The sequence below is a fragment of the Delphinapterus leucas genome, unplaced genomic scaffold (assembly GCF_059928025.1).
Source record: "Delphinapterus leucas isolate spDelLeu-1000000601 "Yukka" unplaced genomic scaffold, BTC_Dleu_Yukka2 spDelLeu_asBTCV2_sq25, whole genome shotgun sequence".
In the NCBI taxonomy this organism is placed as follows: Eukaryota; Metazoa; Chordata; class Mammalia; order Artiodactyla; family Monodontidae; genus Delphinapterus; species Delphinapterus leucas.
In genome coordinates, this window is record NW_028322234.1 from 8,212,333 (window position 1) to 8,237,085 (window position 24,753).

A 24,753-nucleotide genomic window follows, 5' to 3' on the forward strand; every position below is an offset into this window, starting at 1 on the left:
GGGTCCGGAAGCCCCTGAGTCCCAAACCGCATCCCCCCATACATAACCATTTGTAAAAAGCTCCTCTCTCCTTTTTCTTACATATACAAGGTCCTCCTGGCAGGTGTAGCCATGTGTCTGAAAAGTCAGCTCTAGTCAGGCTGAACTCTGGGAGCATCTCTCAGTGGAGGGAAGCACAATCGGCAAAGATTATTCTTTGCACTGGTTTAGTCTTTTGTTGGCAAGGCTGACTGCCAGTTGTGGAAATAAGCCTGTGATAAGGGTGCAAGAATGTGTGTTTGGATTCGCACTAAGGAATTGCTTTTACCACCAGAGATTCAGATTTAGTAAACTGTCGGATGTCCTAAATGCAGGCTGAAGCCTATAGTGAAGGTCACTGACTTTGGGAGTAGAAACTTACATGGACACACACGGCTTGAACTTGATGACAGCTCTTCCTTCACCTTGGACTTCAGCCTACGTCAGTCCTTAGTCTTGGTGGATGAACTGAGTGTGGAATTCCTATGTATTGAATTTTCGGAATGTTTTTAGAACAACATCCCTCTGTGCCCTCAGAGTTAGGGGTCAGAATAGTCAGAGGAATTTGTGGGCAATGAGGGGAAGCTGTGTTGCTTGCCCTCCCAGGTCTAGTCCAGTGCTGAGATTTGGTGGTTCTGCATGTGTGGTGAATTTTATACACACACACACACACACGCACACACACACGCACACACACACACACACACGCACACACACACAGATGAGAGGATGTTTAGGGCTCAACGAACCCAGATTTCTTCCCCCTCCATCTCTCAGGGAGACAAAAGAACCTCCTTCCTGGGCCAAGGAGGTGCCAAGTTTTCTAGCTCGTTGCCCATATCCATCCCTCAAGCAGACATTGGTAGTGCCCCTGCCATGGGTCCCACCCCTACCCCTACTCTATTCCTGTCTCCTCCATTCATCGCCTGGTGGACTAGAAATGCTTAAAACTTGAAGTAGTGACATCTACCTGCGGTCACGTAGAGAGCTGTGCAGAGTTAAAACTGAAACACACACACACACACACACACATTTTTCTCTTAGTTTTTAAATTTTTTAAGCAGTAAAGAACTCACCTTGCCTTCCTCCCCAGAATCTGAAACCTGTAAAAACTTTCCCCAAGCCAGAAGTCGGGATTCAGCTTCCTGATCTCTGGCAGGAAAGATCCACAGCTTTTCCTCCATGTCCTTTGTCCACTCTCAACCTCTCTAGTCTGGGTAACATCTGTGGACTAGTGTTAAAAACCACAGTGGAGAATGGCCCTCTGCAGGAAAGAAAAATAAGCAAATATACAGTCCATCTAAGGGTTCAGTAGAGAAAGAAATGTGTTGGCTGAGCCTATATCCCTCCTGGGAAGTACTAATCATAATTGACAACTATGGAGTAGGTACCATGCTAAGGACTTACACACACTGCCTCCGTGAATCTTCTCAACAGCCCAGTGACTTAGGAACCATTACTTTCCCATTTTACACAAGACAAAACTGAGGCTCAGATAAGAGAAAGGCACTGGCTTGCAAGACAGGAATAAGGATTCGGTCCTGCCTCTGGCTGACTCCTAACCCTGCTCTCTATTTTGGGGGGAAGGAATTGAAACATAATCATGCTCTAACACACAGGAAGATTTAGGAAAAGATTGAGAAGTGCAAACTAGACCTGCATCCTTGACCATGGTCTTTAGTGTCCCCTGCTATAGACATTATCCACTGTCCCATGTTATGGTTATTGTTGAGAAAACCCAGGGATATAGGTTTGCCTTCTAGGTTTGATAATTCCTCTTGGTTTAAGAAATATAAAAACAATAACACATCTTCAGTCATCCATGTCACAAAAGAATTTTCCTTTGTTTGGAGTGGGGGGCTCTGGGGATGCAACTTTTTTGGGGGTGTCTTGGTTTATGCTCCTTACCCTTGACCACCTCAGCCCCTTGCCCTGCCCCCACCCCAGCTCCGTGGTGGGAGGGGGCTCTGATATTTTCTAAGGTGGGTGGTTTTTCTCTTGGTCTTTCCCTTTGAGATGTGCGTGTGTGTTTGCGTGTGCCGCGTGTGTGGCATGCGTGTGAGTGTGTGTGCGCGTGAACAGCTTTGGATTCTGTTGGTTATGCTGTCAGCTGCAGTGTTCCGTGGGTCTGTGGTATCTGACACTATGGACATTAATGTACTCCTTGGACATTTTAATAAAATTTTTTAACAGTTCAACCTGCCTCCTGACACCTTCCTTCATTCATTTACTCAGCAAGGACTTACTGGGCAGCTATTATATGCCGTGTACTGTGCTGGGTGCTGGGGAGATAGTGGTGGACAGAACAGATGTGACCCCTGGGAGGTGGTCAGGGGAGGCTTCTTAGAGGAGGTGAATGGAATCTAAAGGATGAATAGCATTAACTAGGCAAAGAAGGGAAGAAAGGAAGAGAGTTTCAGGGAGAGGGAAGAGTAAAAGTGAAAATCTTCTTGCAGAAGGGAACATGGTTCATTTGAGAAACAGCAAAGAGTCCATAGCGGCTGGAGCGGAGTGACAGAGGTAGACAGTGGAGGGAGATGAGGTCAGAGAGGCAGAGGATGGATCACTCAGGGCAATATGGGCTGTAATGAGAAGTTTGGGCTTTATTCTAAAGCAATAGTGGCAACAAACAACATAAACAAGGACAAAAGGTGAATGCCAAGCTTGGAAACAATTCTTCAAATCAGAGATAAAGGAATTTTGCCACTTTATTTATAATATATAAAGAGCTCCTACAAATCAATACGAAAAAACCCCAATAATCCAATAGCCAAATGGGCACAGGATATGAACAAAAAGCTCAAAGAAAAGGAAATACAGATGGCTCTTAAACTACAACATATGCTCAGCAAAATAATACACAATTTTCAGATCACCAAGATACACAAATAAGGACATATAAATAAAAGGGAATAAACAAATAAATCTCACAAGAGAGGGGCCTTGCATATTTCAATGATGACAATGTACCTGGACTCAGAATGATTTATGATTTACTCAACTTCCTGCATCTAAAGTCAAAGTGGAGGATAGTCAGCTTCATATAACAGGTGAATTGCAAGTGACAACCACAATGAGATATTATTTTTCACCTATCAGGTTGGCTAAGGTAACAAGTGATAACACATGATGCTACTGAGGACATATGGAAATAGGTAAGTACATCTGTTACTGATGGGCTATAAATTGGCCTCACCTCTAAGAAGAGTTGGAGATCACTAACAAAACGGCAAGTTTTGACCCCTTGATCAAACAATTCCTGCTATCATCCTCCAGTTATACTTGCACTTATGTGATGACCATGGTACTTGTTACTAACAGCAAAATATGGGAAACAATGTAAATGTCCACCATTAGGAGACTGATTACGAAGATTATGGTGCATCCAAACAGGGACTACTTTGCCAACCTTCAAAAGAATGCTGGTTGGGCTTCCCTGATGGCGCAGTGGTTGAGAGTCCGCCTGCCGTTGCAGGGGACACGGGTTCGTGCCCTGGTCCGGGAGGATCCCACGTGCCGTGGAGCGGCTGGGCCCGTGAGCCATGGCCGCTGAGCCTGTGCGTCTGGAGCCTGTGCTCCGCAACGGGAGAGGCCACAACAGGGAGAGGCCCGCGTAACGCACAAAAAAAAAAAAAAAAGAATGCTGGTGGGGGAAGGGGGTGGATTTTTACATGCTGAAGGAAACCAGTCCCCAAATATATTGTTAGATAAGAGTTACTTCAAAAGTGTATATGAGGGCTTCCCTGGTGGCGCAGTGCTTAAGAATCCACCTGCCAATGCAGGAGACACGGGTTCGAGCCCTGGTCCGGGAAGATCTCGCATGCCACGGAGCAACTAAGCCTGTGCGCCACAACTACTGAGCCTGCGCTCTAGAGACCGCAAGCCACAACTACTGAAGCCCGTGCACCTAGAGCCCACGCTCCCCAACAAGAGAAGCCACTGCAATGAGAAGCCCGCGCACCGCAACAAGAGTAGCCCCCGCTCACCACAACTAGAGAAAAGCCCGAGCGCAGCAACGAAGACCCAATGCAGCCAAAAATAAATAAATAAATTTATAAAATAAAGTATATATGGCACACAAATGTTCATAGCAGCATTATTCACAATAGCCAAAAGGTGGAAACAACCCAAACGTCCATTAACTGATAAAAGAATAAACAAAATGTGATATATATACATATATATGAACATTATTCAGCCATAAATATTATACTGAGTGAAAGAAGCTAGACACAAAAGGACACATACTGTAGGATTCCACTTATACAAAATGTCAAGACGAGGCAAATCCACAGAGATGAGAAGTAGATTAACAGTTTTCAGGGCATGGAGTGGGGAGGGAGGAATGGAGAGTGATTGCTTAATGAGTATGAGATTTTCTTTGGGGTGATGAAAATGATAGGGGTGATGGTTGAACAACACTGGGAATGTACTAAATGCCACTAAATTGAAGACTTTAAAATGTTTACAATGGTGAATTTCATATTATGTGAAGTTTTACAACATAAAAAATATATGTTGCATATTTTCATTTGTGTAGAAGTGGGGGGAAAACAATATATGCATGTTTGATTGAATGAATATAAAACATCTTTTGAAGGACATGTAAGAAATTTTAGATGTCTCTGAGAAGTGCACTGGGTGCTGGAAGACAGGAGTGAGACATTTTTCTGAATAACTAGCTTCAGGAGTGGCTCTACCCTGGTTGCCATCCTTAGGTCTCCTCCAGGTGGACCCTCAGAGACCTGCAATCCAACAGTGCAGAGACCCAGCAGAAAGAGGGTTCCCTTGGTCCTATTGGTCCGTCAAAATCCCAGGCAGTCTCATTGGTCTGCCTGGGTCCATGTCCACCCCTGGACCAATTAGGGTTGCTCAGGAAGATGAGCCACAGCACTCGTTGCCCAGTGGAGTCAGCCCCTCTGACTCACAGAATGAGAGGAGGGAAACTTACATACCCGAGGCAAAATCAGGATGCTGGAACCCATGGAAGGGAGAAAGGATGTCAGCAGGGAAAAGGCAGAATGAAAGAAATCTCATGCACTCATCTCCAGAAAAATGCCCCTACCATTCCTCTAGTCAAGGAAGCTAAGGCACAGCTGGAGTCCAAGGCAGTCTAACCAAGGGACTGGACCCTGGCTTCAGATGAGTGGTTGGAATCTCTAGGAGTTCTGTCCCATCTGACATTGAAGCATGAGCAGTTAACGACCACCCCACTTCTACAACCATATCAGACATTTATACTTTTTTCCTCTTCTCTCTTTCTTTGTATGCCCGAAACAAAACTTTCAATACTCCTCGGCCCACACTCTCCCTACCCCCACCTCCACACCCACCCCAGGGAAAATTTGCAACTTCTCTGCCTTCCTGATGCAGGAACTCAACACCCAGTTTCACACACTTCATTCCCAGGGGACTGAGAGGAATCGCTGGATTGGTTAGTGACCCAATTAGGACAGGGCTGAGAAGGGCCAGACCCATGGGAGGTGGCTCAAGAGACAGAGTGAGGGAACGACGATGGGGCGGGGGGGAAGGGAGGGGAGAGAGATTGGGGATAGGGAATGGTCCTGAGGAATGAGAGGAGACGCTTCCCAACTGAATCATCACCAAGCACCCCCAGCTGAAAAACATTTTGTCCACCAAAGTGCATTTTTGAAGTAACTACCCATGAGCTGTCTCATTTTCTCATTCATCAAAAAAAAAAAATTTATTGAGCCCCTGCTGTACACTTCACACTCACTGGGATCTTAGAACAGCCTTGATACAGAGGAGGAAATAGGATCAGGGGTTTTGTCACTTGGTCATAGAGGCAGGATTCGAACCCAGGCACACCTGGTTCCAAAACCCACAGATGGGTTTCCTGGAGATGGATGTGACAATATGGAGGGCTCCAGGAGGGACCCCAGTGCCACTCCAGGCAAGACCTCGAAACTGGGGTCTCCAAAAGCTGGGGTGGCCTTGTTCATGGACAGTCTCCCTGAGCTAGCTGTTAACACAGGGGAGTTTGGGTCCTGACTTCTTAGCACAAATTACCCTTTAGAACATGGAGCTCAGAGAGGATTTTGAGGTTTAAAGACAATTCAACCTCTCCTGGACCTCTAAGAAGGAAAATGTGGGGGGAGGGAGGTTAGAAAAGGAGAGAGGAACTCAGTGAGAATGGGGATGTGGTCTCAGAGAGGAAGCAGGAGCCTAGTGCTTGCATCGCACAAAGGGTAGGGGCACGCCAGAGCCTCAGTTTGTTCATCTGGGTGCTGCAAGGGTGTCTCGTGAACAGCTGTTGTCTGGGATATAGTTAGCGTGCAAACGGAGGATATCCAGCAGCTCCAGAAGTCCACCTGGGTCTGAGATGCTGCCTGGAGCTGGGCCCATCTGGTGAAGGGGCAGCCATTAAGCCCTATGGGGCACACAGTTCGGGCCCATGGTAAGAAGTTCCTGAGAACTGGGAAGTCAGTTGTCCTGGGGACGACGTTGACAGTCTCTATGGTGACAGTTTGGAGGGGCGGGCCCTACCGACAAGGGAAAGCCTAGGGGGACAGGTGTTCTGTAACCTCAGACACTGGAGTGTGGTCTCCATGGCAACAGCTGCCGGGGGCGGGGGGGTGGGTCCAAGCCGCTTGGGGGCGGAGCTTGGAGGGTAGCAAGGACCTGGGGCACCCCGCGGAAAGGAGCAGCCTGTTTCCATGGTGAGAGCTGGAGAACCGAATGTTGGGTCACTCTCAGGACAGTTAGGGGAGGGGGTGGTCTCCATGGCTGTTGGTCAGGGTGAGGACAGTGGGAGTGAAGTTGTAGGTCTCTGGGGTGAATGTGGGTGAGATAGTAAACGTGCGGTGTCCATGGTTACAGCTGGAGGAGGGAGGTACTAACTCCATGGGTGTGACTGATGAAGGAAGGGCTGTGTGACTCTAGGTGACAGGTAGAAGCTGGGCTGGTCGCCTTGGTAACAATGGGAAGTGGGGCAGCTTCTCTCTGTAGTGAATGACATAGATTTTATGGGTCTCTGGGCCTGGGAGATGGTCTCTTAGGCGACAGCCAGGAAAGGGGCCGTCAGGTGAAGACGAATTTGCTCCCTCAGAGAGATACCTAAGGGATGGGCCACGCCTGCCAGTAATGCGAGCCAGCTGGGGCGTGTCGATCTGTCTTAACAGTGACAGACAAGGGTGGTGTCCCCTGAAACTGGAGGGGTGGAGCTGTTCTCCACAGTGACCTGGGGACACGGCCTGTTACTATGGAAACTGGGGGACTCTTGGGAGAAGGGGGGAGAATGGGAGTAACCAATCTCCAGGTCACCCTAGAGGAGAGGACAGGAGCCCACAGTCTTCATGTGACCATGGTGGCATGGTCAACTGACGAACTCTGAGGTTTCTGGTTTCTCTACAGGTGATAGGGAGGAGGGTTCAGTGTCCCGGTGACCTTAGGGGACCAGTCTTCAGTCTCCAGGGAGATGCATAGGACGTGTGCCCAGTCTCCTGATAATCCCAGGGGTCCAGCCTCCAGGCGACCTTGGGGGTAGTTCCAGAAGACCTCGCGAGACGTTTCCAGTGTTCAGGAGACCTCGGGTTCTGTTGGTCTCCAGTGGTTCTCAGAGGGTGTGCCCTGTCTCCTGGAGAAAGTTGGGAGAGGAGAGGAATCCACTGTCCAGGAGAGGCGGGGCTTGGTCGATTTCCAGGGGACTCCAGGGGACTTGGCTTCCGGGACTGGCCAGACTCTGGGGACCTCAGAGGGTGTGGCCAGGGTTTAAGGACCGCAGGAGGCCTGGTCAACTTGCAGGGCACCGCAGGGTGCATGGCCAGTCTCCAGGGGTGTGGTCCATCTCCAAGTGGCCGTAGGGCACTCGGCCAGCCGACAAGCGCCCCAGTGGTCCACGGCCCGGGCCTAGACGCGCAGCGGGGTCCAGGCGGCGGGGTCTCGCGCGCCTCCAGCCCACCCGCCGCCTCCGGCCCAGCCCCAGCCCCAGCCACCAGGTGCGGGGTCCGGTGCACCAGGCGCGCGGTAGCAGTAGACGCCGAAGAGGCGGCGCGTGGCGTCAGGAAAGCCGAGGCTGCGCACACCTGGCCGGCGGCCGCCGCAGCGCGCGCGCGGGTTCACGATGGGGTAGCGTGCGCTCCCGTCCGCCAGCCAGCCTGCGGTGCAGCGGTCCAGCAGCTGCAGCTTCCACGCAGCGAACAACTGCCCCACCTTGGCCACGGCCGCTCCGCGCGCCGCGCAGGCGCGCGCTGCTCCCGCGAAGGGCACGGGCCGCAGCGGCTTCAGGAAGAACACGCGGCCTGCAGGGGGGTGGGGAGGAGTGGTTAGGGCCGCTCTTGGGACCCGGCTTCCTCGGGATTCAGGACACCCTCCCGCTTGCAGCCTAGGACCTCAGCCTCAGGGCTCAGATACACCCCCTCCCCTGAAGCCCGGGACCACAGCCTCGGCTAGAGCAGTGCTGGTGCCAGGCGATGTTTGATTGCCGTGCCTAGGCAGTACTAGGGAAGGGATCTCCTGGTTCGGACCCCCGAGGGCGGGTGTGGAGAGGAAGGACAGGGAGGGAGACCTGGGCGGAGTGGTAAAGACTGAGAGGGAGGGGTACCTGTGTGTGGGTGGGGTCTCATGCGCGGGGCGGGGCCCGGGCCAGCGGAGGGCAGGACCATCCTCCCAGGGGTGGAGCCTACGCACCCGGGAGGTTGGATGTGAAGCAGAAGGCGTCGTAGAGTTCCTCGGCGTTCTGGCGGTAGCCGTAGTTGCGCACACCCCCCGAGGCTCCGCCGCCAGCCCCGGCGCTCCCGGCCCCGCCCAGGCCGCCGCAGGGCTCCCGGGGCTGGCTCACCGGGTACTGCACCGAGCCGTCGCGCAGCCAGCCCGCGTTGCACCAGTCCAGGCCGTCGCGCCAGGCCGCGTGCAGCTGCTCAGCCGACGCCAAGATGCCGTCCTGTTCAGCGCACGCGCGTTGCGCCTCCGTGAAGGTCAGCTTGTAGCGGCCTCCACGCGGGTGGTAAGGGAAGACTACGCCTGAGACGATACACGAGGGTCAGCTCGGACCCCCCAACTCTCACCCACCTACCTGACATCTGTGGTGCCGTGTGACTCTTCAACCTAGACCTTTCAGGCCATCCCTCACTATGGCCTCAGAGCTGACCATGCCTTTCCCCAGTTCACACCCCTCATACTCGCTGTGCCTTAAGCTTAGGATTCACTTGACCCTCCCCCTTGACATCCTTAATCATGTCCACCTCCTTTCCACCACTGGAGACCTTTGTTCATGTTCTTTCCACCTTTCCACCTGTCGAACTACTATTCATCCTTCAAAACCCAGCTCCCACAACCCTCCTCCATTCAGTTCTACGTGCTTCTGACATTCTTCCAGCATTGGGACCTTCCTTCTTGTCAAATCCTGAGCCCACAAAACTGACTCCCTCACACTGGGAGCCCACGAAAGTTTGACCCGGGGCAAAGACCTCTTTGATCTCCAGCATTGTCCAGGACAATTCCCATTGGTTTCCCTTCTACCTTCAGTTCTTATAACTTGTCCCTCATCAGAATCACAGTCATCTCAGCTCGCTAGCGTTCTGTGTGTCTGTGTTTGTGGGCTGGACCTTGGGGGTGCAGGTGCAAATGCTTCTCTCAGCAGATGCAGGAAGGATCAAACAGGAGCCAGAGAGAAGAGCTGGAGCCTGACAGACTAGAGTTCCAGTCCTGGCTCTGCCACTCACTGGTATGTGCCCTGGTCAAGGCTCTAACCTCTCTGAGCCAGTTGCCCCTCTGTGAGTAATACCGTCTCCCTCAGCGTTTTTGGGAAAATTAAATGAAAGCTCAGAGAGCTCTTCAGCCAAGCTCCTGGCACATAGAAAACACCCAATAAAGGAGAGCTGCTTCTATTATTGTTGTTGTTTTTCCCTATTGTTGAGAAGTTCAGCGAGTGAGGGCTCTGAAATCTCTCTAGCATCTTCTGAGGTGGAGTGAAGAAGGCAAACCACATGGGAGGGAATTCTTCAGAGAAACCCTACTTCCCAGCTTCACAGTCAGCCAATCAGAGCATCCCATCTCCCAGGCACAGTGATTGGCCCATGGATAGGCAAATGACTCAAGCTGGGCCAATGAAGGACAACTCTGGGACTCTAGCTAGCACTCCTAGGAAATCAATTGCCAAGCTGGGACGGTGGAAGCCTGGCACTACTTTTTGGTTCCATCAGGGGAAACTTGTCCAAGGAAAGCCCACCCAGGGAAACAGAGCTGAAGGAAGGATTTCTGACATGATGTGAATGTCTGGATCTCACTGTGCTTGGATCCTACCAAAGGGTTTCCCGGTGTCTTCACTATGACATTTTGGACTGGATTATTCTTTGCTGTGGGGAGACTGTCCTGTGTGTTGTGGGCTGTTTACAGCATCCGTGGTCTCTACCCACTATATCACCACAACCTACTTCTAGATCTTGCCAATATCCCCGGGTAGCAAAATCACCCCAGATCAGAACCATTATCCTACCCCACCAAGCCGCTGAATTCCTTCAGGCCAACTTGATTTGATTTCTGTCCTTTGCAATACCCTCCTCTCTTCTCCCTTAGAAATGAGCCTCATCCTGCCCACAGGCTAGTCACCTTCCAGGTCCAGCTTGACCATGCCAGTGTCATCCTCCAGCTCGTTGGTGACCTCGCACTCATAGCGCCCATAATCCTGCAGCGTGACGTTTCGGAGAACCAGGGAGGCATCCCCGGGCCCATCGCCCTGCAGCTCAGCCCGCCCGCGGTAGCTGCCAAACGCCCGGTGCTGGGCACCCAGCGCCACGAAGACATCGGCAAAGGCCAGCGGGTCCACCACCTTGGTCCACTTGAGGCGGACGCTGTCGTGGCCGTGGGCGGCTGCCTCGTAGTGGTAGCGGCAGGGCAAGACGATGGTGCCACCCCGGTGGCTGACCACCTGTCCCGGCGCTGTCTGCACCACCACCGAGCCCGACTCCCCTTCTATGGGCAACCAAAGAGGGTTAAGAAGAGGTTCTAGGGGCGGGGCAGGGGAATCTGGGGAGGGGGACCCAGGGAAAGGGATGTGGGAAGAAAACTTGGGTGCGGATCAGGAGATCAGAAGGGTAAAGGGGCTCCGTAAGGGGACCAGGGAGGGGGCGGAGACTGTGGCCATCAGGACCGCCCAGCACCCTCCGTCCTCCCCGCTCCATGCACCCTGGTGATCCTACTTGGCCACGGCTTCTGCGGGGCAAGATCCGCTTCCACGGCCCTGACTCACCCAGCACGTGCACGACCTTCTTCCGGCCGTGCTCCGCTTCCGCGGCGCCGGTGAGCAGCAGGACTCCCCATGCAGCTGCCCAGAGCGCCCCGCGACCGAGGGCCGCCGCCGGAGCACACACCTGGGGGCACGGTGCGCTCAGTGCAGCCTCCTGGCCTTTGTCTTTCAGAAGACTAACTCCCTGGCCTTCCTTTCCCGCGGCGAGGACTTCTTACATGCCCAGGTCCCCAGCCCAGCCAGGATCCCAGAGGACTCCCCCAAGGAGAAGGCTAGAAGACCCTCCCACCCACAGACCCTCCCACTCTCCCAGGATCTCACACACTTGCCCTTGGGCAAAGCGCACGCCCCTGGACTCACTCTCCCTTAGTTCTGCACGGGCAACCCACCTGACCCCCTGACCCCAACACCAGAGCCTCGGAGCCCCGCACCCTTCTCTCTCTCTTTTCTGGCCCAGGCCAAGGATTGGGGAGGAGGGAGGAGGGAGGAGGGAGGAGGGGCTGGAGCAGCGGCAGCAGCAAGGTTATCCGTGCGCCAGGAGACTGCAGCAAACCCGTGCAGGTGGGGGTGGTAGAGGCAGAGAGGGGGAGACACACAGAAAGAAGGTGAGAACGGGGAAAGAGACTGAGACAGAGAGAAAGGCAGGGAGAGATGGAGACAGAAGGAAAGTGTCACAGACAGAGGAAGGAAAGATGGAGAGGGACAGAGATACAAAGGGAGAGAGAGAAGAGAGTGCCAGAGGGAGACACGGAGAAGAGTAAGGAAAGATGGAGAGAGACAGAGATAGAGAGGGAGAGACAGAGACTGAAAGAGAGAAAGGAGAGAGAGCAACAGGGAAAGAGACACAAAGAAGAGGGAGATGGGGGGGGTAGGGAAAGACAGAGAGACTCAGAGAGAGGGAGAGTAAAGGGACCCCCCCCAAAAAAAGGAAAGAAAAGTAGGAAGAGACATAGAATAAGAGAAGGAGAAGCAGAGAGGGAGAGAGTGGGAGGGAAAGAGATACAGGTGAGAGACAGAGAGATGGGAGAGGTGAGAAGGAGAGAGGGACTGAAGAGAGAAACACTGAGGGATGTAGATCAGAGACACAGAGACAGAATCCCAGAGAAGGACCTACCGAACCCACAGCCCCACTCACCATTCTGCCGGTGCGGCCCCCGACCAGCGGCCCCTATGTGCCGGGACTGCGCTCCCTGCACACGCAGGAAGGACTGGGCAGGTCCCTGCAGGCGGCGCAATCCCGGCGTCTGCCTGCAAGGGGAGGAGGGAGGTGGATTGGGGGGGGCGTTAAAGGGGACGTGGTGGCGCCTGCTGGGGGAGAGGTGATGATGGGCACAGACGGAGGAAGGACTGCCCTGAACAGTGAGTTCAGAGCCAGGTACCAGCCTCCCTGCTGGCTGACTTTGGGCCACTGGAGGAAACTTTCTGGGTCTCAGTTTAACGCTCTTTAAAATGGAGGAGGGGGGAGCCTGATGATGCCCTGCGTGGGCAGGGGGGCTGACTCACCTGGGAAAGGGGCTTGGCTTGCACGCCTCAGTTTTCCCATCTGTCACTGGGTGACCATCAAAGGGTCCTGGGCCCCAGCAGCCAAAGGGTGCTCACTCTGCGGGATGCGGGCCCTACAACAATCACACACTCTGCAGAGGGACTCTGCCCCTCACTCCATGCCTCGGTTTCCACATCTGAGATATGGAGTGCTGGGTCTTTCGTGAAGATCTAATGGCTAGACATAGGTGCCTAATAAGTGTTGGTAAGGGCAGGGAGCAGGGGGATCAACCCCCTGACCCAGAGTGGTCTGGGCAGGAGTTACCCCTGAACCTGAACCTGCACTCAAGTTCAAAAATCAAACCAGGAGGCAATGAGCCCTTCTCCCAGCTTCTTGGCTGCCTCCCCAGCTTCAGTTTCCCCCAAATATAAGCCCGTCAGCCAGCAGAGGCAGGGTTATGGGCTCTGTGGTTGAAGGGGCTGGGGCTCGTTGCCTAACTCAGCTGCATCCAGGAGGCGTGACTTGGGACCAGGACATTCACCTCCTGCAGGCTCAGTTTCCCCATCTGGAATATGCGGTGAGATCCAGCATGTAGCATGTGAGGTTAGCCATTGGCCTGGTATATGGTAGGTGCTTAATAACTGTGCCACACTGTTCGTTATTATAATTTATTGGTGGAGCTTAGACTTTGGACCCTTCTCTCCTGATTGTGCCCTCAGGCAGGTCTCTGGTCCTCTTTGAGCCTCAGTTTTCCCTACCTGGAAGATGGGGCTGGGCACACCAACCAGAGGTAGACTTCTGCTGTCCGGCACCTCCAGCTCCTGATGACTATTCTGGCAGTGATGAGTGGGCCCTCGTGGGTTCGGAGGAGAGGGTCCCTTGCCCCTGCCCCCTGAAACACTCAGAGCAACATTTTATGCATCAAAAGGAATTTTACTGAAAGGATCCATGGGGGGATGATGGATAAATTCCAGGAGGGTGCCAGTGTGGAGTCTGGGTGAGGTGACAGCTGAGCATGGCCGTGGCCTTCTCTGCTGGAACACCTGGACCTTGGGCCCCCCCACCATCCCACCCTGAAATCACCATAGCCAGGACTGAAGGCACCCAGAGACACACCTCTTGCCTCTAAAAAACCCAACCCCCCCTTCCAGGGGCAGGGCCAGCTGGGTATGTAAACAGGATCTTGGGGAGTCCCACAGCCCCCTCAGTGCTGCTTCTCATGGTGAGCTGGGGGGCCAGGAAGCGGGCGTAGGAAGAAGGCAGGGCTCCACAGGCAGCGGTAGGCCAGCAAGTGAGGCCCCAGAGCATACAGTAGGTTGCACACGAAGAAGCTGGCCCAGGCATCCTCAGGCACACGGTAGGTGAAGGGCGTGCGCAGGTGTATGGAAGCACCCATGTGTGAGAACTGTGCCTGGTGGCCAAAAAGGGAGGATGGATGTCACAGACCAGAAGAGAACAAGTCCCAGCATCACCAGCATCCCATCCTGGGGAGCTCAAAATGTCCGCATCCCTATCTCGCTGGCTCTGCTGACCTACCTGTCTCCCCTCTTCAATCCATCTGTCTCTAAATAGCCCTGTCCCCACATGTCCTGTCTATCCTCATCCATCTATCTGTAATCCTCTCCCCAGCTGTCTCACTAGAACGATCTTCAGGGTCTGCTGGACCCTGAACCCTATTTCTCTGCCCTGAGTCCAGCTCCTCCCCCTGGTCTTCCCCACCCCAGGCAGCCTTGATACAAATCCTCTCAATTCTACCCCTAATTGATAAAATAATAATATATCTAATGGATGTCCTCCTGGTCCCACTGCCCTGGCCAGGACCCAGCCTTTATCACTTCCCATCAGAAACCCAGAAACATGCCCCCAGCTCTGACTGGGCCCTCCACTGCTCAGACACCTTCTACAGCTCCCCATTGTACTCAGCACAAGCCCCCAAGCCCAGAGTTCAAAGCCCTTAGCGTCTAGCTGTCAATTTATCTTGTCTCTGCCTTTACCCACGTTATGGGACTCTAAATCACTGTCCCCCTCTGTGCATATCCTTATGCTGTTACCATTCCTGGAATGCCCTTCCCTGCCTGAAGAACTCATACCCATACATCAAAGCCTATGCCCCCGGGGGTGTGTGTGATGAATTGGGAGATTGGGATTGACATTTATACACTAATATGTACAAAATGGATAACTAATAAGAACTTACTGTATAACAAAATAAATAAAATAAAATTCAAAAAAAAAAAAGTAATATATTTCCAGAGCTCAAAAAAAAAAAAAAAAAAAGAAACATTTATTTGAAAAAAAAAGAAATGGAAAATTACAAAAAGAGTAAGTGGAAAAATTACTGAAAATGGTTTGGCAAGGTGGGTTAGACAATGTATGTACATTTTGTGGTTTGGCAGGATCACATTTTCTTGAGCGAAGACTCAGCATGAGGGCTGGGGTCATCTTTATGGACACAAACTACAACCTAGTTCAAGTGGAAGCCAAATTGAAGTTTGGTCAACTCTCTTAGCACAGTGTTAGCCAAGCCCTTTTTTTTTTTTTTTTTTGCGGTACGCGGGCCTCTCACTGTTGTGGCCTCTCCCGTTGCGGAGCACAGGTTCCGGACGCGCAGGCTCAGCGGCCATGGCTCACGGGCCCAGCCGCTCCGCGGCATGTGGGATCTTCCCGGACCGGGGCACGAACCCGTGTCCCCTGCATTGGCAGGCGGACTCTCAACCACTGCGCCACCAGGGAAGCCCAGCCAAGCCCTTTTTTCTGTATAGGGGTTTAGAGTTCAGAAACCTCATGAAACCCAAAACATTCCTTCATGGAAATTTTCTTTGCTTCAGAAATTCTGAACAGTCCTAACTGGCTTGCTACCTAAAACTATGCAAAAAGTAAAATCTATGTTTAAAAGGAGTAAAGAAATTTTCTACACAAAGCCTTGAATATGCTTGAATGACTATTCTCCCTTAATAATAACCCTTTATAATTAGATAGTAATACACAAAATAAAAACAGAGAGTAGGATGATAGCTGGGGCTCAGCAAGATCAATCCAGTCCTTCTGGTTTACAATTTTAGAAGATTTCCCTCCTCCTGAAATAAGGTTTCCAATTTCTTGAACTTGTCAAGTTATATACTTCCAACTTCTTTAATACCTCGGATACTGAGTATCATTGAGTATCATAAGGAGAAACATATAATTTTCAGATTCTTCCTTCACATCACATAGAAAAATAAATTACAGATGGAATAAAGAGGCAAATATTGTGTGTAAGAATTTTTAAAGCCTATGCATGAGAAAGCTTTTGAAATAGCAAAAATATCTCCAAAGCTTGACTTTAAATGTTGGTAATCAGAGCCTTCGGACTCAGAACACAGCTTCCAAAGCAAAATAGAGAGAAGAAAGAAACCAAGTTAAGAGTAGTTCTTCTGCCTTTAAAGAGCTGGATGGAAATGAGACGTTCTTAGCAATTTTGATAGATGGCTGAGATTTTTACAGCACTCTTCTGTACAACAAAATTATTTTTGGCAGTCATCGTTAATGAAACAACTAATAATAATAACAATGATAATAATATCCAGAAGAGAAATAGACAATGAGTATTCTTTTATTGTACTTTGAATATACAATCATGACGCAACAAAGCAAAAAATAAATAGTAAAGTACAATAGAGAAAAAAAAAAAAAAGCCTATGCCCCCTTTTCTAAGAAATCTGCCCCCTCTGGAATCCCTCTCAGACTCTCTACCTCCCTCTATTCAGTTCTAACGTCATGGGGTTTGGGGTGTCTGTGTCTGGCTCTTTCTCCCCCACATTAGGGAATCCTGGGGTACTGAGCTGGGGGTGGAGCCTGTCAGGGGCCTAGTATCACCCTGCTCAGGGTGAGCACAAAAGCAATTGATGAGCAGGCAGAAACTTTCTTCCCTATGCACTGGCCCACCCCACCCCATTCCACCCCACCTCACCTGGCCAATGGCTCCAGCAAATACCAAGGTCCAGTCAGGCAGCCAGGAGCAGCCAGGAAAGATGAGGGCATAGATGGCCAGGCCATAGAAGGGCAGCACGTAGAACATATTCACCAGCATCTGGGGGGCACACAGCTGATGGATTGAGCGGCTGCCCCAGTTGAGTCTCCTGATACCCCTCAGGTGGTGGACCCAAGGAGAATCTGGCCAGCCTCAGACCCCACCCAAGACTGGGGCTCTCTGCACATCCTACCCTGTGCAAATTGCTCCTTTATTTCCCTTGGGTTTCCCCACCCATCCCACTCCCACACACTGAGCCCCCCCACCTTACTCCAGAAATAGCATGTGACCCTGGCCTGGCCAATCAGAACACCATAGTAATCAGCTATGAGCATGTGATTTAAACTTGGCCAATCAGAGCCTGCCTGAGACTTATACTTAAGCTGAGGAATTAAGGGCTCACACTCCTCTGTGGTGGCTAAGTAGAAAGAATGGAAGCCTAGAGCTACCCAAGGCTGTCTCTGCCATACCACAAAGGCACTACCTGGGAGTGGAGCACATGTAAAGAAAACACAGTCTAGAGACAGAGCTATCCTTGAGCTCCTGGATCCAGCCATACCTGAAGAGAATGTCTATACTTTTTTGGTAGGAGAGTAAATTCCATTTGTGCTTCCACCAGTTTGACTTGTGTTTTTGGCACCTGCTTCAAAGGGGCCCAGTAGACCCCTAACCACGGCAGGACTGCGGCCCTCTCCTCCCATCTGCCCTCTCACCTGCACCTTCGGATAGGCCACGGGGTCCCTCAGGTATGGCTCATACTGATAGATGTAGACAAAGCAGGCATCCATGGGGCAGTCAAGCACCACCTGGGGCCCAGAGACAAACCAACAGCCTCAAATATCCCTCCCAGAGGAAGCCTTCCCTGGCCTCCCAGGAGGGGCCCATACCCCTTGCTCTGGCCTGCCCCAGCTTTGGTTCTCTCCTCTGGCTGAGAATCCACAGATATTTGAGCTGGGGAGAAGGCTACAGGGAATGGGGCTTTGTGATGGAACACTCAGGTTAGACTCGATGAACTTCCCTGGATGATCAGATAGGAGAGCAGTGGGCTTTTTGCACTGGATAATGAAGATAAAGGAGGGAGGGATGGGCTGGGGACGGGGAGTTGGAGGCAGGTAGGCTGGCCAGTGCAGACTCACCAGGCCCCGAAAGAGGGTGAAGAACGCAGCAAAGATGAGGTAGATGATGAGGGCCAGGTCAACTGGGCGCCGCAGAAGGCCCTTTCTTTGTTCCTCCTCCGCCTGCCCCATGAGAAACAGCATGAGAAGTCTGGTATCCAACAGGCACTCAATGAAGGCTCATCCCTTCTTCCCTAATGACCAAGGAGATCTTTCCAAGGAGATAACATCTTTGACCAGAAGCAACTCAAATGGGGGACATTCAGGCATTTGGCACAGGGCCTATCTGGGGGGCAAGGGACTCACCATGTTGGGAGTGCAGCAGCTTGGTGCCTGGGTCTGGTTGAAGACCCTCAAGCCAGCCCAGCAGGGGACCAGCAAGTAGGGGATGGTGAGGAAAAAGGAAGGCCTGATCTCTGAGTTGTATTTGCCTGCCATGGTAGGAGAGACAGGGTGTCACGCAGCGAGGATCCCCCAGGCCCGGCCAGACCCTTTAGCTGGGCCATGTCAGAGCACCTGGCTGGAAGCTGTGATTCACAAATGCCATCCTAGCTCAGCCCTAACACGTCTGACTCCCGAGTGCCCATAAGGTGATGTCCATGCTCCTCAGCCTGGCCTGCCTCAATTTACCTTCTGGACATGGCTCTTACACTTCAGCTGTTCTTTGCTCCCCCTAGAAACACTCTGGATATTCCTCTTGCACAGCCATCCCCACATCCCTGGCTGCCTTCTCTGCTCCGCCTCCTAAGACCTACCTACAAAGGTTTCACTCTGCCCTCTGGATCCACCTTAAAATTCCCTTCTTGTGTCAAGAGCATGCTGGGCCAAGCCCCTGGGGTCAGGAACCAGCTAGCTGGGGAGGAAATGGAATGTGCTTCCGCTCCTCCAAGAGGAAAATGGGGGGGAGGTGGGGAAAGGCTGCTGGCTTAGGCTCTGAATGGAGAGGCATGTGGTGGGGAGGAGGATGCCCTCTGCAGACATTGGAGAGGGTATGCAGGATCCACTGGGAACTTCCAGACACAGGGCAGTGACCCAGCCCAGGGAGACACAACTCCTCAGAGCCAAGTCCTTACCAAGGATGTTTCCTGGGAGGAACACCAGGATGCTCATGACGAAGGATCCCAGCCAGTAGAGTGCAAGGTTCCGGTACCTCTTCCTGGGCAGGGGATGGAGGGGTGACAAGTAGATCCCTGTCCCCCAGTCTCAGAGCCCCCAACAGGGTCCAGAGACCAATCTGGGATCCCCAGCTCTGGATCCCTTCAGTGTCACCCAGAACAGAAGGGACAACAGGAAGTTGAATGAGGGAATGAACAGTCAGATGCTCTGTCCAAGGACAGTAGTGTCTGCCCAGGCACAGGGTGGGAGAGAAGAGAACCGACCATCACTCACACCTGTGATGTTCCCTGGATCCTTCTCCTGGCCACTCCTGTCTAGAGCCCTAGAGAGGCTTCCTGATTTCCCCTACAGATACTTCTGGCTTCATCCTGACCTGGGACCTCCCACCTAAGGACTCCACCTCCTTCCCAGGGTCCAGGTGCCACCCTGCCCACCCCACGCACCTTTTACGGATGGCACCAGCCATGGCCAGGTAGAGGAGGTAGTGAACAGTGCCATCCCAGTAGCAGATGAAGACCCCGTGTGCCGTGCGCAGGTACGGTTCACCCTGCAGGGGCAGGTGCAGGGCTCAGACGGGCAGTAGGGCTGCGGGCATCCCAGACAGCTCCCTACATACCTCCTTGGTGTAGAACGCCATGAAGCTCCCCATGTAGCCATCTTCCCCGAGAGCGATAAGGAGGTCCACCACGGAGGTGAAAGAGAAGACTGCGAACACTACAGGGAGAGTAGCAGGGCATGGGCAGGGTGTGGGCGGGGCACAGACCACGTGTGGGCGGGGCCTGAGACTGCAGGTCGGTGACTGGCCACCCAGTTTCCGGGCAAAGCCTCTGCACAAACCTGCTCCCAGGCCCCACCCCACAAGTCACATGACCCACAGCCCGCCTCAGAGGGAGGCACAGTCCCTGCCTTTAGGGGTCCCCAGGCTGATGGGAAGGCGCTGTCCCTGCACTCAGGAGTCCCAAGTCAGAAGGGGGAGGCCCCTTGAGGTTCCCCAATCAGTAGGGGTTCTCCAGTCTCTGAGGTTCTCCAGTCTGATGAAGGCCCTTCAAGGGCTGCCAGTCTGATGGAGGAGGCCCTTGCCCAGTTCTCTTCCCTAAGACCCTCCCACCAACTCACCGGCAAAGAGTGGGTCATAGTAGATGTCACTTCGGGACAAGCTGTATATAGCCAAGAAGAGCAGACCCAGGATCAGGGCGCTCATCCACACCACACCCAGGGGGCTGTGGAGAGGAAAACCAAGTCAGGGAGGCCAGGCCCATTCTGAGGTCCTGCCCCACCCTAGGGCAAGAGCAGACTCCAGGAAGCTCCAGGTGAGGAGGCTGAAGCATCTGTCCATCCAGGAAAGCCATTCCCTGAAACTCCCCTTTCCTAGCACCAGGCTCTTGCCCCAGCTGTTTCCCTCTTCTGGAAACTCCTTCCAAAAGTCTCCTTTCCACTTGACAAACTCCTACTCATCCTTCATGGCCCATCTACATTGCTCCTCCTCCAGGGAAGCCCTCCCTGACTCCTCAGAAAGGATCATTGCCTGACTTGGGCCAGGCATAGAGAGAGCATCTGTCAACACTTCTGACTATATGATTTATCCAGTCACTTGCTGATGTGTGTGACAGTTTGCTTGCTTTGTCATTCAACAGCTCCAAGACCCTCTGTGGCCAGTCCCAGTGCCCACACCTGCCAGAGGGTCTCTAGTGCTCAGCTCTGTACACATCATGGTCTGAAGCTCCTGACTCCTCAGGTAAAGTCCAAATATTTCCATCAACTCCACCCCACCCCTGCCCTGATCTGTTCCCATCAACCTGATAAGGCAAGTCAACCAGCTGCAGAGATAACAGAAGCCAGGTCTCTGGGCAGCCCCCAACTCTTGGCAAACCAAGGCCAAGGGGGGGAGGGTGGGAGACATATCCAAGGTCACACATTCCCCCCCACACTCTCTCCAGGCCCCGACCTTCTCCTGAACCCCTCTAACCCCTAGGATCCCCATTCCTAGCCCCACCTAACCAACATGACAATTATAGTAATCACATGAGACCACACCAGCGTCTTGGCACACAATTTGTAATCCCAAACTGTAACTATGGGATGAGCTCTAGAATTACGTTCATTACACAGTGAAGAAACTGAGGCTCCCGGGGCAACCTGGCTCACTCAGGGTCCAGGGGGATGGAGCCAGGAATTTGTACCCAAGGAACCAACTCCACAGTCAAGACTCCCTCTACCCCATGTCTTGGGTTGCACTGGGTTTGGGAGTGTGAGGGGCTTGTGGTTGCCTGGTACCCAGTAGCTGGATCCAGAGGGTTGAGGCCTAGGGTTAGGAGATAGGGACAGGGGAGGTCGAGGTACATAGGGGAAACTGAGGCTAGGGACAGGGTGGGCCAGCCCTGAAGAGAAGAAAGTCCCAGGCCTGAGACAGGCAATGGAGGGACAGTCTGGCAGGGGTGGTGCAGCAGAGCGTGTGTGTGGCAAGAGCCGGGTCACTGGGGCATTATCTGGGGCAATACTTTGACCCTTGGGGACTCTGGAACCTGTGCTGGGCACATCCCTGGGAAAACACCAGAAACCCTCCAAAACCCTGCCTTGTTAGGGGCTCTGCTTCTCAAAGTCCCTCCTCCCCAGGCCCCAAACGTCCCAGGAGCGCCCCCAGCTCCACCACACAGCTCCGGGCCTGCTGGAAGGCGATTTCCGGTCGGAGGTGGGGGGGTTCTTCTGACCCAGCCCCTGTCCTCGCGGGCCGGAGCGGCGCGGGGCCGCTGGGCTCGGGGGAGCCCGCGCATCCTCCATCCCGCCCCCTCCACACCCCAGCCCAGCCCCGCAACCCCCGAGGAGGCCGCCCCGGCCCCTCCCCGCACGCACTACGAGATCGCCGAGACGTGGTTGAGGGCGTAGGACAACGGGAGAGCGCCCAGCGACAGAACTGCGACCTTGCCCGCCAGCGGCGGGATGTCCATAGCGGCGGTGCCGGGACCCCGGCTTGGTTTCTGCGCGGCGATGCCTCCGGGCGCGGAGTTGCCAGGGACCCAGCCCGGCTCTGCCCCGCCTTGCGCAAAGGTCGCCCCCGCGCTGTGACTGCCCTGCGAGGCCCCCCCTGTCGCAGTGGCCCCTCCCCGCCTTGATAGCCTCGCCGGACTCTGCGCTGTCCCCAGTGGCAGTCCCCGTCGCCCAGCCTCTCTACTAATGCTAGAATACGATGCCTCAAGGATACTTCCGCTTCTGCGTCCTGGAGGCCACTTCAGTCTAAGGGAATTCGTTCCCCGGGCCTCGTTCTGCACTTCTTTCTTCACCCTAAGGCACAGGCATCCTAGCCTCGACCTCGACCCCGAAGGGGGACCCTTTTAACTCTTCACATTCCACAGACCTCCCTCCAGCCCAGGATCAAGTGGGCATTGTATGTGCGCGCTTGGCAGAGGAACCTCATCCGCTTGGGTGCAGTTCCCTTTAGTGCCCTTGGATTTGAGTTTTCATGCGGTGGCCACAGACAAATTTAAATGTGTCCAGGTGTGAAGTTTTAACTGGTCCCGGGGGCCAACTCAAGGCAGACGGTCATGGACCAGGGTTGGGGACACCTTGAAGGACTCCATGATTCTCTGCTGTGTTCCTTCCGTGTAGCCTGAACCCCTTCTCACGTGGGTGAGGTCCAAGGGATGGGGTCCAAGGGGTGGCTGAGATTATAAAGTGGGGATGGAGTCAGTTTGGTGAGGAGTTTCGTAATGGTGCTCCTGGCAGGAAAAAATAGCTCAAGCTTGGGGATGAGCAGCAGAACGGAGGCACTGAAGGCTGGGGTTGGTGGTGGGGTCATGCAGCAAGGTGGGGTGGGCTTGGGAGCGCTCTGAACAGCCTGGAGGAGGCTGGGCTCCATTCGGGGGCATATGCAAGGGGGCAGGGCTGGACCAGGGAGGGGGCTGCAGGGTGGAGAATTAGGCGGCAACTTTTTGTCAACCCCTCCAAGGAGCCTCGGATTCTTGCCCACATGGTACTTGTGGGTGCAGGAAACAGGGTGAGCGGTGCCCACCTGTTTCCTGCCCTAGGGGGCCCAGTTTTTTTTTCTGGCCGTGCCACGTGGCTTGCGGGATCTTAGTTCCGGGGATTGAACCTGGGCCACAGCACTGGACCACCAGGGAATCCCCTGGGGGGAAATTCTAACCCTCACATCCCCCCAGGGCCCAGCCACCGCCTTCTCCATGGGGCAGTTGGGTCCCATCTCTGAGCCTGGGTGACAAGATGATCTTCTGGCCACTGACCTGAGAGTCTCCTTCCCCAGGTGCCTGTTGCTCATGTGTGAAGCTCAGGTTTCTCTGGGCTGATCTGAATCTCCAGCCTCATTTCTTGACTTTTCTCAATTCTTGTGGTGCCAATACGCTACATGCCTCTCTCCTATCTGCAATATGGACCCTCTCGTATTTCCTCACCCCTTAAAGCAGGCCCCAGTGTCCCCTCCTCCAGGGAGGTCTCCCTGCCACTCCAGCCCCACTTCTCCCCCTGGAGGGCCAGGGGTGTTTGGTGCAGCTCTGTCTACGGGTCTGGCCTCGCATCTTGTATCTGGGAGATACCTGCACACCCACACAGCATTTGGAAGCCTCCTCTTCCAACTGTCCCCGTGGCTGGGGCTAAAGTCCGTCGTCTGAGTCTGGCGAGCCTTCTGGTCACTGAGAATTAAATGGAGGGGTGACCTTGACTTAGTGAGGTGTTTGGGACCGAGGCCCAGGGTCCCCATCACTGGGACCTCTGGCTGCCCAGACCTATACACTTGTGCTCAGGACTCTGGCTCCCCAGGGCAGGCTCCACCTCACCCCCTTGCCCTGCCCTGGGTACAGCGTCCATGGTGGGGAAACAGGGTAGTACGTGTCATGCCAGCCAGGGGTTTGCTGCTGAGACTTCCAGACCCTGAACTCCCTCACTGAGACACCCCCCAGGCCACCTCCACCATAGGTCCCACTTCCTCTTTATGGCATTTATCAGTCTCAGATTGTTAGGGGTTAATGGCCACAGCCCCAGCAGACTGTGGGTGCCCAGGGGCAAATCCCATCCTTGTGATTCACAGTCAGTGCTCAGTGTTTGCTGAATGACTGTGTGAACTGCGGGCTGGCCCAGGAGCCTGACGCCAGCTTGAGTCCTCAGACCCCATAAGCTCACAGGGGTTGAGCAGGACCTACTGGGTACGTGTATGAGGCAGGGGGATGAGAGGTAGGGGCTCCTCAGTTTGCCAGGCCCTGATACTCCAAGCATGGCTCGCAGATTCCCGAGACCCTGCCCAATCTGCGCACTCAGCAGCTGAAGTTGCACAAGACCCCCAGGTGGTTCCTGCACAAGTGTGGCGCACAGGCTCTGGAGACGGGGCAAGCTCTCCTTGGTCTGGGCTACCCACTAGGCTCCCCTCCTCCAGGAGGCGTGTGATGTCTCAGTACAGTGTATCCGTCCTTGAAGCTGTCCCCCAAAGGCACGAGCCCTAGGGACTCGTGTGTCCACTATACCTGTAGGACCCAGGGCAGCTAGGGTAGCCTGGGCTGCAGCCATCACTAGCCAGGTTTGTTGTGCGTGTGTGTGTGTGGGGCCCTGTCAATGCCACCTGTCAAGAGAGGTTGAGGGGCACAGGTGTGCCCTGGGTCCACCTGCCTTGTGGGTCTGAGGGAGGAATGGGCCCTGCCTGGAGACCCCTCCCCAGCCTCCTTCTGCAGTGCAGTGCGCTAGGCTAGGAGGGGAGTCCCTGATGCCCCTGGCCCAGGTGCAGCCAGGTCTTGGCCAGCTGGCCGCCCCTCCCCTCTCCAAAGGTCCTCCTCTCAACTCCAACCCAGGCCGATGGGGTACCCCACGA

The 24,753-nt window shown here is 53.8% G+C and overlaps 2 protein-coding genes across 2 annotated transcripts; both read right to left on the reverse strand.

Annotated features, from left to right (window-relative positions):
• Nucleotides 1-5,523: 5,523 nt before the first annotated feature.
• Nucleotides 5,524-12,887, reverse strand: HAPLN4 (hyaluronan and proteoglycan link protein 4). Its single transcript, XM_089905883.1, has 6 exons — nucleotides 12,883-12,887; nucleotides 12,360-12,472; nucleotides 11,228-11,434; nucleotides 10,588-10,950; nucleotides 8,668-9,000; nucleotides 5,524-8,279 (listed from the first exon to the last, which is right to left on the reverse strand). The coding sequence occupies exons 1-6, from the start codon at nucleotides 12,885-12,887 to the stop codon at nucleotides 7,888-7,890; spliced, it is 1,413 nt and encodes a 470-aa protein (XP_089762009.1). The 3' UTR covers nucleotides 5,524-7,887.
• On the reverse strand, nucleotides 12,372-22,981 carry TM6SF2 (transmembrane 6 superfamily member 2). Its single transcript, XM_022558661.2, has 10 exons — nucleotides 21,798-22,981; nucleotides 20,064-20,167; nucleotides 19,564-19,661; nucleotides 19,391-19,494; nucleotides 18,905-18,987; nucleotides 18,138-18,262; nucleotides 17,853-17,954; nucleotides 17,430-17,522; nucleotides 16,657-16,776; nucleotides 12,372-14,118 (listed from the first exon to the last, which is right to left on the reverse strand). Exons 1-10 carry the CDS (start codon nucleotides 21,890-21,892, stop codon nucleotides 13,912-13,914), a joined length of 1,131 nt encoding a protein of 376 aa, XP_022414369.2. The 5' UTR covers nucleotides 21,893-22,981; the 3' UTR covers nucleotides 12,372-13,911.
• Between the last annotated feature and the right edge of the window lie 1,772 nt (nucleotides 22,982-24,753).